This window comes from Panthera onca, chromosome E2 (genome assembly GCF_046562875.1).
Source record: "Panthera onca isolate mPanOnc1 chromosome E2, mPanOnc1 haplotype 2, whole genome shotgun sequence".
NCBI lineage: Eukaryota > Metazoa > Chordata > Mammalia > Carnivora > Felidae > Panthera > Panthera onca.
The window spans coordinates 794898-815286 of NC_138353.1; the positions used below are offsets into that span (position 1 = coordinate 794898).

The window sequence follows — 20389 nt, forward strand, 5'->3', positions numbered from 1 at the left end:
TGCAAAACCTACTTCTGGTGGCAACTACTGCGCTGGGAGCTAAGGTACCCGGAAGGCACTGGACACAGAGGACAGAGCGAGGAGCCAACAAGGGAACAGGAAAGGGATTTCTAGGCGTGCGCAGCCGCTGGGGGCGGGACTTCCGGCCTCACCCCTCGGACGACTTCTGGCCTTTCCTCAGGTCGGCTCAACCTCTAAGGTTCCGGAGCGGACTTTCGGGGACCAGGTGACAAACTGACAAAGCGCGAGGGGAGGCGACGTCCCCACCGCATAGACTGGCGATAACGACTCGCTGACGCCACTCGGGCTGCTCCCCGCCGGGGCCGGAACTGGGACCGCGGGCTCGAGTGTCAGTTCTCCCACAGTCCGATGGCGGCGGCCGCGCCTAGGAACCCGGCTGAGGTAAACGCGCGGCCCCCGGGCCCACCCGCCCCGCCCCTGACCCTCCAGGCCCGAGCGCGGGGCGCCTGCTCTCGTCCCTGCGGCCCAGGTCCCGGTGTCCGGGCCGGGGAGGCGCTCGCGGGCGGGGTCCCCGCGTCTGAGCGCCGGCGTGACGGGGTGCGGGAGCGGGCTGCAGGGGAGGGGCCGGCTGGTGCAGGGCTGCAGGGGGCCTGCGCCACCAGCGGGGCACGGCAGGTCTCGGTTCTTTCAGCGAACGCAAGGTGCAGCGGCGCCCGTGAGGCCTGTCACCTGGCTGCCTGACCAGTCCATCCGTGCTGGCGGTGTGCCAGGCGGTGTAACCCAGGTGTAAATAGATAGGCCCAGTCTGGCTGCGGAGAGGACAGATTGCAGGGGTGGGGGCCAGAGGGGGTGGAGGGCAGAGGGGGCAGGGAGCGCAGGAGGGGGTGCCTGCGCGAGTGTATGTCATCGTTGACGGGCCAGAAGGGTCACCGTGGATGTCAGAAGCGGTTGAATTTTGGCCCCGGGTTTGAGAAGGGCCAAGGCAAATTTGGGGTGTTGCAGGTGACAGGAGAAAGGGAGGGGTCCCGGAATGCCTGGGGGCTTTGGTCCTTTGAAGTATAATCTGCCAGTTATTTGACGGGCAAAACTGAGTTTCTTTGAGAACGAAAGAGCACCGCAGTCTGGAACAAGCAAGCTGAGGCTCAACAGTAGGCCAGTCCGGAGGACACGAGAGAGGTAGGCTTTTTGAAAGGGGAAGGGGCTAAGGTGGGAAGGCTGTTAACATCTACAAGTCCCTGAGAGTAAACTGGGAATTGAAAGTATAGTGGCTTCGCGTTGGCTGAGCTGTGGGTGGGTGGTCCCGAAAGCCTGTCTTTTCCCCTCTGGGCTAGTAGAGGAGGTAGTTTCCCAGTCCAAGTTCGAGTGTGTCGTCCTGTCGGGTCTGCACTGATCATGGCGGTAGTGCGTGAGAGCTCCCCCAGCTGCGTCCTCCCGACTCCCTTTGAGTGAGGTTTCCCGTTATTAATTTTCAGCGGTCCTAGCAGCGGAAGGGCTGGACGCTCCCATCAGCTGGACGGAAGGTGGCAGCAGGTTGATTGTCCTTGGAGATCTCCCAAGTTGCTTGGACGTCGTTAAGTCTTAGATGTTCAGAGAGGCGTGAGTGACGTCATCCAGTGGGCGGCGGGACAGGAAAACCCGGGAAACCGGGGCAGGTTTCAGGATGGAAACTTTGAAAAGTGAGGGCAGTTGTGTGGCCCCGGCGGAGGTTTGGATCACATTGAGGAGGGGGTGCAGACTAGGGGGGCAGTGCTATTAGTAGGTCAGAGGGCCTTAGTGAGGTGTGCTGAAGAGTGGTTCCCTGGCTCAGCGCCTGGTTGGGGCTGCTGGGCAGCGCGGGCACAGGCGAAGGAGAGAGAAAGATGTGGCAGATGGATGGGTGGGTAAGGCTCCCGTGGCATGATGGGACAAGAGATGGCTGAGGACACCTAGGAGTAATTGCGGCAAGGTGACAGGGAGTCTGGGGCTGCCCTTTATTCAGTGGTGTAGGGCTTCACCAGAGCTTTGTGGTGCGCTCTTCTGGTGTCCGGGCCGTTTCACAGTCTTGCTGATGGATAAGGTGTGGGGCCAGTGTGGTCACTTGTGAGTCTCTGTGCCTGGCAGGGAGACCTTTAGGGCTGGGCTTTTCACAAAGGTTCAGTGCAGAGTGGAGGGTTGTGACTGTTGGAGGGACAGCACGGGCAGCACAGAAGTATTAGAGGGACTGGGAGTGTCTGAAACGGCTACGTGGCTGTGGGTGTGTGTCCCTGAAGCCAGGATCCCCGGCAGGCGAGGGGGACTTCTCAGCCGCATTTGAGGCTTTCCCTCTGGTGGGATCCACGAGAGTGCTGGGGTCGTAGTGGACCCTGTTTGAATTTGTCACACATCGTTTGGGTGTCATGTGACAGGCACCAGTGTGAGTCAAGGGGGCATCCTTTGGTGTGGGGCAGGAAGCTGTGGGGGCGCAACTGTGGGGTCTGAAGGTGTGAGGGAGATGCAGACTACAGGGTCATGTTCACTTGGAGAGGGAGTGTGAGTGTGAGCTTAGGGTCTCAGGGCCCTGGGATTGGAGACTGACTGGTCGAGGCGGGTCCATAATTGTCTGTGTTTGAGGGCACATTCGGGGAGACTCCACGGGAATTTCCAGGCAGAAAGGATGGCGCTTGGGGGGCCAAACCCAGATTGGCCCCCGCAGATTGCATCTATGCACCCCCTGCCTGTTATTGCTGAGGACCGAACACAGTGATTGGTGGGATGGTGAGGAGACGGTGGCGTTAATGACACCAGGACCTGGTCTTTATCCTGAGGTAGGAGCTGGGGTGGCTGGGGAGAATGGGGTGTATGTGTCAGGGTTTAGATTGTGGGTTCTCCGAGAGAGAATGTTCATGGTGCCATCTGTCCGTTTCATGACAGGGTGGTGTGACCTTTGAGGACATTGCCATCTACTTCTCCTGGAAGGAATGGAGACTTCTTGATGAGGCTCAGAGACGGCTGTACTATGACGTGATGCTGGAGAACTTTACACTTATATCCTCCCTGGGTAAGGCCCTCATCCTCCCCAGTGACCTGGACTGGGCTCTGTATTCTCATTTACCTCCCCTCCGCCTACCCCCCCTTCCTCCTTCCATTCCCCCGGCGATGCTTTTTCCTTCTCAGGTGTGGATGTGGGACTTGTCTGCTTTCCCCACTTTTTTGGTGGTTGCATTTGTTGCTGGGTCTGGGTTGTCCATATGCCCTTTTCTCTCTCCTTGCAGCCCAGTGCCCTCTGTGCTGAACCCTCATACGGTAAGATTTGGGTGGTAGTCATTAATAAAGCTGACAGATTGCACCTTGCTGGCCCTCTCCTTGGCTGGGTCAGTGTATCCAGATCTATGCCATTTCTGTGGCCCAGGTTTTGATCTCTTCCCTTCGGTGATGTGTACTTGTGCCTGCCTGTGCCAAAAATTGCAGTCATTGGCTTGGTCACACTCAAGTGGATTATGGGCTACTTCTCAAGACTATCTTATGTGGTTCTTCTTGTAGTGTTTACATTTTTCGTATACCTGCCCTTCTCCATTCAGCTCTGTTAAGGTTTGATTGACCAAATTGTAATATTGAAAGTATATTACAAGATGAATTGATATACTTAAACATTATGAAATTATTACCAAAATGAAGGTGATCGGCACACTGATTACTTGACATAATTACCTTTTTCAGGCTCGTGGTGAGAAAGCTTAATATCTACTCTCAGCAAATTTTAAGTTACAGTACAGTCAGTATTAACACGTGTAGTTAACATGCTGTCCTTTAGATCCTCAAACTTACTCATCTTATAAATGAAAGTGTGTACTCCTAACCATCATCTCCCCATTTCCCCCAGTCCAGAGCTTCTGGCATTCTACTTTCTGTCTCTATGAGTTCGAATATTTTGTAAGAATACCCAAATAAAGTACCATGCAGTATTTGTCTTGTCCTGTGTGGTTTATTTCACTTAGAGTAAGTTTTTCCGTGTTCATCCGTATTGTGGTAAGTGCCTGTTTTACGTTCTTTTTTATGGCTGAATATACCTACACTTGTGTGTGTACTAAGTGTTGTCACTTATCAGCTCATGCACACTTAATCATGTTTCCCTATGTTGACTGTTGTGAATAATACTACAGTGGATGTGGATGTGCAGACACTTTGTGTAGATTCTGATTTTGTTTCCTTGGGATACATACCTAGAAATGGCAATGGTGGGCCATGTGGCGGTTTGATTTAAAAATTTTTTTGTGACTCCTCCCTATTATTTCCTATAATGACTTCCCTGATTTACATTCCCAGCAACAGTGTTCAGCCATTCTTTTTTCTCCACATCCTCACCAACATGTTACCTCTTGTTTTTTGGTCATAGCCATTTTAACAGGTATAAGGTGATATCTTGTGGGGTTTTTTTTGTTTTTTGTTTTTGTTTTGTTTTGTTTTTTTGAATGAGAGACTGATAGAGATAGCACATGCAAGCAAGGGAGAGAGAGAATCTTAAGCAGGTTCCCAATCGAGTGTTGTGCAGAAATCAAGAGATGCCTAAAACGACTGAGCCCCCCAACACCCCACATAGCTTATGATTTTGATTTGCGTTTCCTGATGATTAGTGCTCCAAGCCCTTGTTGTTCAATTGTGTCTCCTTTTCACTGTCTTCTGTGTGTCTGGTTCTGCTGCTACTTTGCAATTTGCTATAATCCTACTTGTTTCTTTTTGATTTTGTTGTGTGTGTTTTTAATGTCAAATTAAAAAAAAAATTGACAATAGTAAGGTTAAGGAGACTTTTCCCTAGTTTTTTTCTAAGAGTTTTAGGGTTTGATGTCGTGTGCTGAAATTTTTAATTAATTTCAAGTTTATTTCCATGAGAGCTGTAAAATGGAGATCCTGTACATTATTTTTTTCATTTGGAATATCAGATTCGACAACAGTCTTAAAGAGATTATTTTTTCAGGGCGCCTGGGTGGCTCAGTGGGCTGAGCATCTGACTTCAGCTCAGGTCATGATCTCGCGGTCCGCGAGTTTGAGCCCCGCATCGGGCTCTGTGCTGGCCACTCAGAGCCTGGGGCCTGTTTCGGATTCTGTGTCTCCCTCTCTCTCTGACCCTCCCCCGTTCATGCTCTGTCTCTGTCTCAAAAATAAATAAATGTTTAAAAAAAATTTTTTTAAGAGATTATTTTTTCAACAGAGTATTCTTGGCATAATTGCCAAAAATCAGTTAATTATGTATGTGTAGTTAGAATTTGGGCTCTTTATTCAATTGCACTGGTCTATTTTTTATGCCAGTGCCTTATTGTTTTGATTATATAGCTTTGTAATGTTGTTTGAAATCAGAAATGTGCTGCCTTCAGTTTTGATTTTTGTTTCCAAGATTTCTTTGCTTCCTGTTTTAGGACACCCGGTGGCAGGGGTGCCAGTGTCCTCTGTGGAGCAGGCAGTAGGAGTCCCTGCTGAGCAGGGACCTCAGTAGCACCCACCTGGTGGCTGACAGAGATTCCCCAGCCCCTGTTTTCTACCCATCCCCCCATGTCTCTGCTAATATTGTCTCCAGCCATCCCTCTGTGTGCTTGTGCTCTCTTTTATGCTTCACTGTGTATTAGTCAGTCTTGATTGGACTCTGGAGCCCTCTGAGGCTACTCTGATTCATGAATAGCTGTTGAGTTGATTTTTCTTGGTGAAGGCTGGGATCCCGTATTCTACCATCCTGCCAACATCAGTCACATAGGATGCTTTTCTGAGTCAGTTGTGTGCTGAGTAGCTCTGGGACAGTCGTGGCCATCCAGCGTGACCAATTTTCTTCAGTATTTCTAGCCTCCCTGTGCCCTGTAGTTGCTCACCTGGAGCTTACAGGGAAGAGTCCATACGTGGACTGTACATTACAATGGACCTGATCCAGACATGACCAGGTGGGCTCACAGGGGCCTTTTTCTGGTGAATGGCAGCTGGGGAAGGTGTGATATCAGGACTTTGTTCAGATCACACTAGGTACCTTTGTTCAACTAGAGTTTGGTGCCATGCCAATGGCCACACCTCGTTCATGCCTTTCCTTCGTCACTGTTGACAGTTTGTGTACTTGTGGGTTCTACTCCTTTGGTAGTCCTGTGACTTCCAGCGCAGGGGTAATTGCTGTTTCTCAGGCCTCCACATCTTAACCATTTCTCTCACTGCTCTTCCTGGGTAGTCCAACATTCACCTTCGCCCATTTGCCAGAAATGTTCGTGTATCCTTCATGTGACCTTGAACAGCCACAGACTTCTTTTGATTGGATTTTTCAGCAGCCTCCTACTCAGCCAGATGTCAGTAGCAGAAAAGAACCTTGCCAATGCTGTGGGCAGAGAAACAAGTTGTAGACCCTGGCTCTCTTCCTTCCATCAGACCCTGGTTTTCTGTCCTTCCAATGAGCTGTCCACAGTGCATTGACCTTAGGGGCCCAGTAACGCAGAGCAGGCACTCCTTCACCTGAATTCCAACTCCCGTGTCTGGAATAGCATCTACTCAACTCGTGCCTACACGAGACAGGTGCATATGCGTGACGGGCTTACCCCTCCCTGTAGTCACCACGTATTTCATGAGAGTTTCTTTGCGTTCAGGTTGCTGCTGTGGAGCAGAAGATGCGGAGGCGCCCCTTGAACAGAGCGTTTCTGTAGGTGTGTCACAGGCCAGCACGCCCAAGGCAGCTCTGTCTTCCCGGAAGACCCACCCCTGTGAGATGTGTGGTCTGGTCTTGAGAGACGTTTTCCGCTTGGCTGAACACCAGGGAAAACCAAGCAGCCAGAAACTGTTGAGGTGTGGGGCATGCGCACAGCGATTTTACTTCAGCGTAAACTTTCAGCAGCAGCCGGAGCGGCACACGGGAGAGAAACCATTCGGAAGTAGTGTGGACACGGCCTCTTTTATGAAGGGATATGGATTCCATGATTCAGGAAAGCCCTTTACCTGTACAGAGGTTCAGAAGGATTTTGTGCCTGGCTCGGGGCATCTGCAGCAAGAGGCCACTGAAACTGGAGAGAAGCCAAACACAATCAGCCAGTGCAGGGCAACTCTGCAGAGCAGTAAAGGTCATTACTCTCGGGGAGAACGCAAGGAAGCCTTCTGTTCCGAACATACACATGTTCGGGATCAGAGTGTCCAACCTGGAAGTCCATGTTTTGTGTGCAGTGAATGTGGGAAAGCATTCAGGCACAAATCTTTATTTGCCATACACCAGAGATTCCATACTGCGGAAAGACATCATGAGCTTAACAAATGTGGAAAATTGCTAAGGCAGATGTCAACTCACACTGCACATGGAAAGACTCTCACTGCATCTAGGCAATACACGTGCAACAAATGTGGGAAATCCTTAAGCCACAAATCTGTGCTCATTCATCCCCAGAGAGGGCATAGTGGAGAAGATGATTATGTTTGCAGTGGATGTTCAACATCTTTTAGCCATAGTTCAGTTTCGATTATACATTCTGTTCAAACCTCAGAAAGGCCCTATAAGTGTAGTGTCTGTGCAAAATGTTTTACCTCTATCTCTGCCCTCACTTATCATCAGAGATCTCACACAGGGGAAAGACCTTATGGGTGCAGTGAGTGTGGGAAATCTTTTACCTCCAGGACTGGCCTCCATTACCATTACATAGTTCACTCTGGAGAGAGGCCTTATGAGTGCAGTAAGTGTGGGAAGGCTTTTATCTCCAGAACTGGCCTCCGTTACCATTACAGAGTTCACACTGGAGAAAGGCCTTATGAATGCAGAGAATGTGGGAAATCTTTTACTGATACTTCTGCCCTCCGATATCATCAGAGAGTTCACACTGGAGAAAAGCCTTATGAGTGCAGTGAATGTGGGAAATCTTTTACTACGCCGTCTGCCCTCCGTTGTCATCAGAGAGTTCACACTGGAGAAAGGCCTTATGAGTGCAGTGAATGTGGGAAATCTTTTACTACTCCTTCTGCCCTCCGTTCTCACCAGAGAGTTCACACTGGAGAAAGGCCTTATGAGTGCAGTGAATGTGGGAAATCTTTTACTCATACTTCTGCCCTTCGTTATCACCAGAGAGTTCACACTGGGGAAAAGCCGTATGGCTGTAGGGAATGTGGGAAATCTTTTACTACTCCTTTTGCTCTCCGTTCTCACCAGAGAGTTCACACAGGAGAAAGGCCTTATGAGTGCAGTGAATGTGGGAAATCTTTTTTCTCTAAGTCTGACCTCCATTGTCATCATAGAGTTCACACTGGAGAAAGGCCTTTTGAGTGCAGTGAATGTGGCAAGTCCTTTCTCCGAAGAAATAATCTCAATGTACATGCAAAGGTCCACTCAGATGAAAGGCCTTACAAGTGTAATGAATGTGGGAAATCTTTTAAGTGTAAGTCAGCATGCATTCAACACCAGAGAGTTCACACTGGAGAAAGGCCTTATGAGTGCAGTGAATGTGGGAAATCTTTTACCACTAGTTCAGGCCTTCGTTATCACCAGAGATTTCACACTGGAGAAAGACCTTATGAGTGCACTGAATGTGGGAAATCTTTTGCTGACACTTCTGCCCTCCATTATCACCAGAGAGTTCACACAGGAGAAAGGCCTTATGAGTGCAGTGAATGTGGGAAATCTTTTTTCTCTAGGTCTGACCTCCATTATCATCACAGAGTCCACACTGGGGAGAGGCCTTATGAGTGCAGTGAGTGTGGCAAGTCTTTTTCCCGAAGAAATAACCTCAATGTACACCTAAAGGTGCACTCAGATGAAAAGCCTTACAAGTGTAATGATTGTGGGAAATCTTTCAAGTGTAAGTCATCATTCATTGAACACCAGAGAGTTCACACCGGAGAAAGACCTTATGAGTGCAGTGAGTGTGGGAAACCTTTTTCCACTAGTTCTGTCCTTCGTTCTCACCAGAGAGTTCACACTGGAGAAAGGCCTTATGAGTGCAGTGAATGTGGGAAAACTTTTACTGCTAGCTCTATCCTCCGTAATCACAAGAGAGTTCACACTGGAGAAAGACCTTATGAGTGCAGTGAATGTGGGAAAACTTTTACCACTAGGTCTGTCCTCCTTTATCATCAGAGAGTTCATAGTGGAGAAAGGCCTTATGAATGCAGTGAATGTGGCAAGTCCTTTATCCAAAGAAATAGTCTCAAAGTACACAGAAAGGTTCATTCTGGTGAAATGCCTTATAAGTGCAATGAATGTGCGAAATCTTTCACCTGCAAGTCAAAACTCCTTGAACACCAGAGAATTCACACAGGAGAAAAACCTTATCTGTGCAATAAATGTGGGAAATCTTTTAGTCGTAGCCATGCCCTTCAGTATCATCATCAAAGTCACCTTGGAATAAGGCCTTATAAGTGTAGTGAATGTGGGAAATCTTTTGCTTGTAGTTATTCCCTCCGATCTCACCAGAGAGTTCACACTGGAGAAAGGCCTTATGAGTGCAATGAATGTGGGAAATCTTTTACAGCTAGTTCTGTCCTACATGCTCACCAGAGAGTTCACACTGGAGAAAGACCGTATGAGTGCAGTGAATGTGGCAAGTCCTTTCTCCGAAGAAATAGCCTCAATGTACACATAAAGGTTCACTCGGGTGAAAGGCCTTACAATTGTAATAAATGTGGGAAATCTTTTAAGTGGAAGGCAACATTCATTCAACACCAGAGAATTCACACAGGAGAAAGGCCTTATGAGTGCACTGTATGTGGGAAATCTTTTATCAGTCATCCTGCTCTTAGTTATCACCAAAGAGTTCACACTGGAGAAAGGCCTTAGGAGTGCTGTGAATGTGGGCAGTCTTTTAGCCAAAGCTCCAGTCTCACTCAACAACAGAAAGTATAGTAGATGAAGCCCTTCTGAGTGATCAATTATGAATTGTTTATGTTCACTAGAAGTTGTATTTCTCTTCCTATCCTCTATTCAGGATTAGCAGATGATGTCTTTGGGAGGTAATTTGAATCAGAATGGGTCATGAGTGTGGATGGAGCCCTCATGAATGGGTTTATTGTCTTCATACCAGTTCTAAGAGAGCTTGCTTCCTCTGTGTACCATGTGAGGACCCTTTTGAGAAGGTCATCTATAAATCAGGAAGTTGCTCCTCACCAGACATGGAACCGGACCCTATAGGGAATGTTAGGTTGGCTATCCAGCCTCCAGAAAGAAGTTTCTGTTGTTTGCAAGTCACCTAGTTTATGGTACTTTGTTAGAGCAGCCTGAGCTAAGACATGTGAAGAATGTGGGCAATCTTTTGACAAAGGATACAGTTTCATAAAAATCAGAAAGTACCCTGGGTAAGGCCTCATGAGTGAGGGGAATGACACAATTCCTTTTGCCAGTACTCTGTCTTCATTGCACACTCAGTTCACACTGCCAAAGGGTGTTAAGGTAGCAGAGCAGGTGGTATTTCCTTGAGTAGTGTAATCACAGTGGAGGAGTGCCTTTGTGAAGCAGCCACTTAGCTGGAACAAACCTTGTTCACTTGAATGTCCCCAGTGGAGTGACTTACCCTAAGTTCCAGCTATTTGGGAAAACTTGAGGAGCTGTGTTGTGCTTCTGATGTGTCCGGAGTCATTGCTAGATTGAAGTCACTGCCAGTTTCTGTAGCAGAAGTCATTTCACCAATGCCACCTGGCAGGTTCCCACAGTATATATCAGTCACCACCCCAATATGCTATGGCAAGCTGGTCTCTGTTGTTTGTCATTGCCGATAGGAATTATGAATTGTTGGAACTTCTCATTCTCTTCTCAGAATGTGGATGTGACACATTGTTTATCCACAGCACCTGATCTGAGTTCTTGGTGGTATCTTGCAGAGAAAGACTCATCTTAGGGATGTTACCATCTTGTGATGCCCAACTGGTCATGTGGGGCAAGGCCTCGTCCAGAAGGAAGAGGCAAGAGGTAGCGTTCTGTGCAGCAACATGGTGAAGTCTTTTCCTTTGCAGACCCTGGTGTGAGTGTGGTAACATCTCAGAGACGATTTTGAGGAAGTGGTTGAGCCTTGTGGACAGCAGTGTGGGACATGCCAGGGGACCACTGTGCCAGGTTGGAGGGCTGGGTTGACGTGCAAGGAGTGGGTGAGACACCTGAAGGGGGTGGCACACCCAGCAATGCTATTTAGGTAGGACTCTATGGGCTGAGTCTCCCTTTTTCACCCTGGACATGGATTTCCCACTGTGGGTCCCTAAAACAGTAACCTGCCTATTGCTCTAGCCACTCTTTTCCCAGTAGTTCCCTGAGGGACACTGCACAGTCTATGTGGCCCAGAGGTCCTTGACCCAACTCATACGTACATGCTGTGCAATGGCATGTGCAACTCTGTGGTGCCAGTGAGGGACTCAATCTTCATAGTGATTGTATTTTTTGAAATAAATTGTTAAGGACAAATTAATATCAGGCAATGAACCACATATCCAGAAAGCTTAGAGTACACTAAACAGGATAAATGCAAGAAGAAGAAAAAAAGACCCACATGTAGGTGTTTTATTTTCAACTTACTTGAAATCATAGATAAAGTTTTTAAAGAAGACTGAGGGAAGAAAATACCTTAGCTCCAGAAGAACAAAGACTTACATCCATTTTCTCAGAAATCATGCAAGCAAGACAGGAGAGGAATGAAATATTTAGTGTTGAGAGAAAAACTCATCAGGCTAGAGTTGTCTACCTGGCAAAATTATCCTTCGACAGTGCAGCGCAAACAGCATTTCTGAAAGAAAAACTAGGGAACGTTTTGCCAGCAAACCTGCCATCTTATTCCATTTTGGGTGATATGACAAAATACTACAGACTGGGTAATTTATAGAAAAATAAACATTCATTTCTCACAGTTCCGGAGGCTGGCAAGTCCAAGGTCAAGGCGCCAGCATGGGTGAGTTCTCTGGTCAAGATCCTCCTCCTGGTTCCTAGTTGGCTTTTCTTGCTACATTCTTCCATGATTAAAGAAATTAGGGATTTTTTTTTCAGTAGGCTGCAGGTCCAGGATGGAGCCAAATATGGGGCTTTAACTCATGATCCTGAGATCAAGAGTTGGATGCTTAACTAATTGAGCCATCCAGGCACCCCAGAAATAAGGGATCTTCGTGGAGCTCCTTTTATAAAGGCAATTCATTTGCCTTTATAAGCCCATTCATGAGGGCTCTAACCTTATAACCTAAGCACCTCCCAAAAGTGTCATATTTAGGGGTTAGGATTTTTTCACATGAATTTGGGGAAGGGGGGTGACCATAGGATCTTGCTTGCAAGAATTGTGAGAAGAACTTTAGAGACAAGGAATGTGATACGGGTCAGAAACTTAGATCTACATAAAGAAAGAGTATTGCAGGAAGAATAACAATGTAAAAAAAGTATTTTTCTGGGGCACCTGGGTGGATCAGTCAGTTAAGCATCTGACTTGGGCTCAGGTCATGATCTCACAGTTTGTGAGTTTGAGCCCCACGTTGGGCTGTGTGCTGACAGCTCAGAACCTGGAGTCTGCTTTGGATTCTGTGTCTCCCTCTCTCCCTGTCCCTCCCCTGCTCGGTCTCTGTCTCTCTGTCAAAATAAATATTAAAAAAAATTTTTTAATATATTTTTCTTTTTTAATATTATTATTTAACAATTTTTAAGTATACTCCACACCCGACACGGGGCTTAAACTCATGGCCCTAAAATTAAGAGTTGCATGCTCTGCCAACTGAGCCAAACAGTTGTTACATCAACAATATATTCTGTTATTTATGATTATCTTAATGTGTGTGTGCAGATATTAGGCTTTGATATTCGTAGAATGAATGATGTCAATGATAAAAGGGACTGGAAGGAGGAATTGAGATTATTTTGTTATGATAAGGTATAGTATCCTTGAAGTGGTGTAGTATTTGAAAGTAGATTTGGAAGGGCTCCTGGGTGGTTCAGTCAGTTAAGCGTCTGACTTAGGCTTAGATCACAATCTCACGTTTCATGAGATTGAGTCCCATAGTTAGTGCAGAGCCTGCTTTACATCCTCTGTCTCTCTCTGGCCCTACTCTCCTTGAGCATGTGTGCACACTGTCTCTCTCTATCTCTCTTTCAAAAATAAAATGAGCATTAAAAAGAAGTAGATTTGGATTAGTTGTCAATGTTTATTGCAAATTCGAGGGCAACAAAAAGTATAACTGATATGCTAAGGAACAAAAGAAGATGGAGTACCATAAAATACTCAGTTAAAACCATAAAAAGCAGGAAAAGAGTGGAAGACAAATTGAGACAAAGAACAAGGGTGATGAATAGAAATCAGTAACAAATATGGTATATGTTAATCTAACTATATCAATAATCACTTTGAATGGTAGAAAACTAATTAAAAGATTTTCACAATGGGCCCCAAAGCAAGATCCTACTATATATTGTCTACAGAAACTGTGCGATAATACATATGCAGTGTTTTAACCTCTGAGTTTGTAGTAATCTATTACAGGAACAGTAGAAAATGGATAGAGGAACAGACATCCGGAGAAATGAATGATTGAGAAAGACATAGAGCAAGTTAGTGAGGGCTCACTTTATGAAGCTTCTCCCTCTGTGTGACATGGTAGGATCAGTGTTGGTAAGTAAACTGCTTTATTTACTGTGGCTTCATTGCTTAACAGTATCCATTAACTGTCATCAGGCAAAGGTATAACTTTATATTGATGTTTTATCATAAAATTATGCAGGTATGACTGGGTCAGAAATGACCTTAGGATTATAGAGTGCAAAAGTCAGTTGGTGACCTGTTTAGCTAGTTAGAAAGCATTTAAGTCATTGTGCTTTAAGGAAACACCCTTTATCTGATTGTGAAGTTCTGAGAATGGGGAGGTATTGGAAGGATACAGCCTCATCACAGAATATTGTATGAAATTAACCTGATAAACACACAATGTGTAGAATTTTATAAATATGAAATCATACTCCAGGAATATAAGAGTTTGAAATTAAGCAAGCCTTCATAACTCATTATTGACATAGAAACACACAAATATCAATGGAACAGAATAGGGAGCCCAGAAATAAACCCATGCATGTATGGGTTTGTCTGTTTATAAATACAAAGCCAAGAATATATAATTCAGAAAGGATAGTCGCCAATAAATTATGTTGGCAAAACTGGGCAATCACATGCAAAAGAATGAATCTGGACACCAGTCTTATACTACAAATGAAAATAAGTTCTAAATGGATGAAAGATTTGAATGTAAGACCTGAAACAATAAATCTAGAAAAAACATAGGGGTAATCTTGAAATTGATCTTGGTAATGTTTTGTTTTTGGTTTTTTTTTCGATTTGATACCAAATATATGGTGGTGACGAAACAGGTACAAACATTTGTCAAAACTCAATGAAGTGTATATTTTATTACTTTTTTCAGTTTATTATTTTGAGAGAAAGGGAGAGAGAGAGAATCCCAAGCAGGTGATGTGCTGTCAGTGTAGAACCTGAGACAGGGCTTGAACTCATGAACAGTGAGATCATGACCTGAGCTGAAATCAAGAGTCAGGCACTTAACCATCTGAGCCACCCAGGCACCCCAATTGTATATTTTAAATGGGTACACTTTTAACAGTTTAAATTGTGCTTCAATGAAGTGTGAAAACACTAGCTTCTTTAAATGGTCACTAGGATCAACAGCCTAGCCATCTTGTACAAAATGGGACACAGAGGTATACCTTTCTCTGGGAGAATGGGGAAAGGATCTTCCCCAACGTAATAAAAATTATGTCAGACCTGAGGCCAGAATGCAGGTTGCCTGAAACACAAGAAGGGTTTCTTTTACACCCCTGTCTTCCACATAAAGGCTCTGAGGCGCCTGGGTGGCTCAGTTGGTTAAGCATCTGACTTCAGCTCAGGTCATGAGCTCACAGTTTGAATTTGAGCCCTGCTTTGGGCTCTGTGCTGACAGCTCGGAGCCTGGAACCTGCTTCAGATTCTGTGTCTCCTCTCTCCCCCTCTCTCTCTCTCAAAAATAAATAAACATTAAAAAAAATTTTTTTAAGAAGGCTACATCCGACTTCTTTGAATGAACATGGGCACATCGTCAAAAGACAGGTTCTGGGTCAGAGACCACAGGGCAGCTCTTCACATTCACCTCCAGGTCACCATGATATCTGAACTGCTGGTTGACTTGTCCAGTTTTGTCTTGAGGATAAGCTCCACCTGCCAGGGTGGGGAGGAAGGGACAGTCATCCCCCATGATTCTTTTACCTGGCCCCAGGGCTGGTCTCCAATCACTCAGAGAGAGAGAGAGAGAGAGAGAGAGAGAGAGAGAGAGAGTCTTGAATATATTCAAAGATGTTGAGGTCTAAGGGGGCACTGAAAAGAGGAGAGTTCAAACATCTTCATTTATCCAAGTTAGAATTTTTCTTTCTTCTTGATTTATTAAGGAAAGAACCTCACCTTTTAGATAAGTTCTTCATTTTTTGTGAGTTCTTTGGACCATGACAGATCCCAAGAGGGAAGAATGAGTATGTGAAAGAACTTATAAATAGAGGGTGAGGCTTCTACTTGTCCTTGGAGGAAGCTAATAATTAGGAGGGTGAAAAGAATGAAATACTTTTGCAGGTGTCTTTTGTTGTGTAAAAACATGACCCCAAACTTAAGTGATTTAAAATAGCAAATAATGGGGGCGCCTGGGTGGCGCAGTCGGTTAAGCGTCCGACTTCAGCCAGGTCACGATCTCGCGGTCTGTGGGTTCGAGCCCCGCGTCGGGCTCTGGGCTGATGGCTCGGAGCCTGGAGCCTGTTTCCGATTCTGTGTCTCCCTCTCTCTCTGCCCCTCCCCTGTTCATGCTCTGTCTCTCTCTGTCCCAAAAATAAAAAAAAAAAAAAAAAAAAAAAAAAAAAACGTTGAAAAAAAAAAAATAAAATAGCAAATAATGGGGACACCTGGGTGGCTCAGTTGGTTAGAAATCCAACTCTTGATTTTGGCTCAGGTCATGGTCTCAGGGTTCATGAGATCGAGCTCCATACAGGGTTTAGTGCTGACTTCACAGAGCCTGCTTAGGATTCTCTCTCTGTCCCTCCTCTGCTCGCATACACATTCTCTCTCAAAATAAATAAACAAAAAAATAGTGCATTAATTCAGTTTTGGGGGTCAGAAAACTGAACAAGTTTCAGTTGGGTAATTCTCTTCACTGTATCAACAGAAATTATACTTAGAGACATTCAGGTAGTGGGTGGGTTGGTTTAGGGAGCCTGGGATGATTCACCCACGTTCCTGTGCTGCCTTAATAGATGGCTGGAAAGGTGGGCTCAGCAGGAACTTTGAACTAGAGCATTCACATACACATGGTCAAACTTCTTACATGGAAGTCCAGGTGTATCTAGAAGCTCACAGAGAAGCTGCAAACTCTTTGCGTCTTGTTCTCAGAGATGAAAAAAAAATGCATCCACCAGTTCTTTCAGTCAAAGAAGTCATCCAGTTTCGAGGTAAGTTGAAATAGAGTCACTTTTCAGTGGGAGGAATAGCAAGGAATTTGCTGTCTTCCTTAATATACCACGAACACTTGGGGCACCTGGGTGGTTCAATCGGTTAAGCGTCCAACTTTGGCTCAGGTCATGATCTCATGGTTCATGGGTTCGAGCCCTGCATTGGGCTCTATGCTGACAGCCTGGAGCCTGCTTCAGATTCTGTGTCTCCCTCTCTCTCTGCCCCTCCCCTGCTCATGCTGGGAGTTGTGTGGCAATGGGGACACTGATGTATTAGCCAAAGCCCTGCAGGTAGGAAAGCCAAAGTAATCCTTCTACGATGCCACACTAAATGATGAAGATTGGAATGTTATGAGAACATCGAGGACAAACGAGGGTTAGTGAAGGTGTTGGGTATTAGGAAAGGGTCCTTAGTGGTAGCCTTGAAGGATAGGTGAGATGCCTCAGTGAAGAATCGAGGGCAGGCATCAGTTTTGTGATACTTGCCTCTTCCTCTAGCAGCCAAGGTCCATTTGAGCAAAGGCTCTGTGTCTGTTCCACCCATGCCGCATCCATAGAGCTTCACACCTGCCATTTGTTCACTAAGTGTTCATGAGAAAAGAAAAGCAGTTAGGAAGATGCACAGATGTACAAATGTATAGGATATTCCAGGAAGGCGAGTAGATTAATGAGGCTGAAAGTTTCTGTGCAGGGAGAGGGTTAATGAGGGCTGAAGCTGCAGACAGAAGCTTAACACAATGCCTTACCATTTACAAAATAATAGAGTCACATATTGATAATACTTTGAATTATAAGATAAGATGTTCATAATACAATATTACATTTAAATGGGACACTATACAATTCCTATGGTTTAAATCAGGAGTAAAACATGTATCCAAATTGGGTAGTATTTTTCACTATGTTGTGTGATTTTTCACAGAAATGTGACCTGCTCTGGCCAGCCTTCCTGACCTCAGATGATGCCAACTTCATCTTCCCAGTTGCAGAGCCCACAAATCCAGGGACCATCTTTGGTTCATTTTATTTTCACTCCCCATATCCATTCCTACTGGATATCCTACTTGCTCTGTCTCAGAATTTGTCAACAATGTGAACACTTTCCATTGTTTTCTCTGCAACTAGCCTGGACAGAGCCAGCATCTTTTACCTGGGTTTCCTCATTGGGTGTGTAACTGTTCTTCCTCTTCCTAACTTTATTTTCAGTGTAGTCTCCACCCACCAGTCAACATGAACCTTTCGGTGTACAAAGCACATAGTGTCTGTGTTTTGGTCAAACCCTGTAATGGCTCCCATTTTATTTAGAGAAAATTCAAAATTCTTACAGAAACCTAGACAGCCTTGCAGTTCTTCCATGTTTTTCTCTGACCGCCTCCCTAAACTCTGCCCCACATCTAGTTCCGTGTGCACTGGCACTTGGCTTTGCCTGGGACAGGACACTGGTGGCTTCCTGTGTTTAGATAGTATATACAACATATCTGCATAGCTTAGTCGTTCATCTTTTTTCAAATACTGCCTGTAATGATCTTGTCAATGAGGTTCTCCATTACTACCCAGTTTATATTGCATCTTTCTTTGTTCCCTGGCCATCCCTCAAACCGTCTTTTTTTTTCATGCAAGGAACTGTCATCTAGATTCAATATTTTGTTATTGTCCATCTTTCTTAACTGTAATGCTGGCTCGATAGAGACAGATTCTTCACAAGTTTTTTTTTCCTGGTACCTCTTATACATCAAGAAAATTAATAATAATAACATGTGATGCTTCACCTGTGCCTACTGAAGCAGTGAGTAAAAGTTTATCCACTATTTCCAGTTCATTTTTGACATTCAGGCAATTTGTTCCTAATCAATCCTTTTCTTCTCCCTTTCAGGCTTCTATGGTGCAAAGTTATCAGAATTGAAAAAATAATCACATTTGGAAAGCAAAATGCCTCAGGTTGGCAAGAAACAAAGCCCAGCCTTGTTCTCAGCTTCCTTCTCTCACTTTCTAGACCCCAGTGTCCTTCTCTCACCTGTCCCTTGTACCTGGTCTTTTCCAGGCTTCTGAGATGTGTTTTCTCTGGCCTCTCTCTCTCTCTCTCTCTCTCTTTCTCTGACCATATAATTGGCTAATCATTGCAAATTGCTCCTACTAGCCTTTAGTAATTTTCACATTTCACAGTTGTCTTTCTGAGAAAACTGCCACTACCCAGACAGACACTGTCACTAAACTTACAAGTGAAATGATAATCACTTGCGAGCAAGAGAGGAGATCATATTGTCCCCAGCCTTTATTGTGGGGATAAGATGCTCCCTTTGCACTTGTGCTCAGACTGTGGTCATGGTAGCTACTGTCTCAGCAAGAAAAGGTATTTGGTAAGTGGAGCTTCTTTCTAGATAGATACTTAGAAAAGTAGAATATTTCTTTAGAAAGCTCATAAGAAATATGGACATATCATCTTTTCTTCTTCCCCTCCCCCCGTGGTTGAAACTGAACCAAGAAAAATATATGAAGTGGTGATATTTTCTGAGGGTTCCTGAGGCACAGAGCCACCCCAGCCTTCCTAGCTCAAAGTTGCCTGACATCTCTTGTCCATCTTCTTTGTCACAGCCCCATCTGCAGTCCTCTCCCTGAGTGAACACGTACACCCTCACAGCCCTCACTCCCCTACTTACATGGTTGGTATGAGTGTGTTTAGCTCTTGGCTTCTGCTTAGACACCTGGTTTCTGATGGCACCTGCGACATCCTTTTACACATCTGTGTATATTGTGCTCTGATTGGCTGTGACAGTATGTCTGTGAAAACTTTCTGTGACCAGTGCGATCCTCCATATCCTTTATTATGGGTTCTGGAGAGCAGGATGCACTTTACTGAACCAGTATTTCATTGCTACAGAAAATTTCTGGGATCAGTGTCAAGAAGGTAGACTATATCTCCCATTTAGTGAAATACAAATCAATCGCTCTCTTTCTCTCTCTCAGAGAGATTGCCAGGTTTAATCAGCAGGATTAATCAGAGATTAAAATGTGTTAATGTCTTTTTAAAACAATTTTTAATTTTTTTCTTTTGAAAGAGAGGGAGAGTGGGCGGGGGAGGGGCAGAGAGAGAGGGAGACACAGAATCCGAAGCAGGCTCCAGGCTCTGAGCTGTCAGCACAAAGATGTGGGGCTTGAACCCATGAACTGTAAGACCATGACCTGAGCCACCCAGGCACCATGAAAATGTGTTAATGTCTTAATGCCACTCTGACATTTAAAGATTTAAAAATGCTTTGATAGTCCTCAGACCTCTGCATCTGCACCAGATCCGTTGAGATTTCGGAAGTTGTCACCCCACTCAGTCATCAAGTAGTGAAAACTTTACCTGTTCCAAGCCAGAACACCTGTGGAGCGGGTATTTTCCTGTCACTGTGCCAGGAAGTAAATGTGCCCAATTTAATCCCTAACTCTTCCTCCATAGAAAATACTTTGATAAAATAAGGGAGAAAGGTTTTTGCTTTTCCATGAATGACTACCATTCTTGAACGCACCCAGATCCATAGCCACAGCTGGCCCAGGATTCAAATATTTTCTTGTTTGAAAATATTTACCAAAATTTTATTGTTCTCCCTCTTACTCACTTGCATGGTTTCTGAGAAGATGAATGTAATTCTTAATCTGTGTTCCTCCGTAGGTAAGGTATTTTTTTTCTTTCAGGATTGTTTTCTTATTTATCTTTCAAGTTTCTATAAATTGAAATATACCTACATGTAACTTTCTTTGACATTTATCTTGCTTATTGTTCTCTGAGTTTTCTTCTATTCCTCCTGTTCTTCCTCCTTCCTTTTCCAGTGCAGGATATGTGATTGTGTTCCACTTAGTTACCACTTATGTTGTTTATACACACTTATATTTAGTTGATCAAATTATTTAAAATATTGAGGCATTTCATGCAAGGTAGTTATTTGTGCATTCCTTTAGATCTTATTTTAAGTTATTTTCTTGAAATATTTATTCTGTATTTAATTCTGTGGTTTTGTACCTTTACACACATTTTATCAAAGCACTTTTTTCCCATCATATTTTCAAATACAA

General features: G+C 44.9%; 1 protein-coding gene across 3 annotated transcripts in view; it reads left to right on the forward strand.

Annotated features, from left to right (window-relative positions):
* LOC132691070 (uncharacterized) overlaps nucleotides 1-20389 on the forward strand; it is a 233498-nt gene that overhangs the window by 132310 nt on the left and 80799 nt on the right. Inside the window, exons 1-3 of one of the 3 annotated variants that reach the window (XM_078438562.2) lie at nucleotides 56-402; nucleotides 2851-2977; nucleotides 6528-14782. The exons of 1 other annotated variant lie outside the window; for it this stretch is intronic. In XM_078438562.2, coding sequence (XP_078294688.2) covers nucleotides 370-402; nucleotides 2851-2977; nucleotides 6528-9688 — 3321 coding nt within the window. In that variant the 5' untranslated portion in view covers nucleotides 56-369 and the 3' untranslated portion in view covers nucleotides 9689-14782. Of the gene's footprint in view, nucleotides 1-55; nucleotides 403-2850; nucleotides 2978-6527; nucleotides 14783-20389 lie in introns of those variants that run through there. One more of the 3 variants, XM_078438564.2, reaches the window with a different exon arrangement.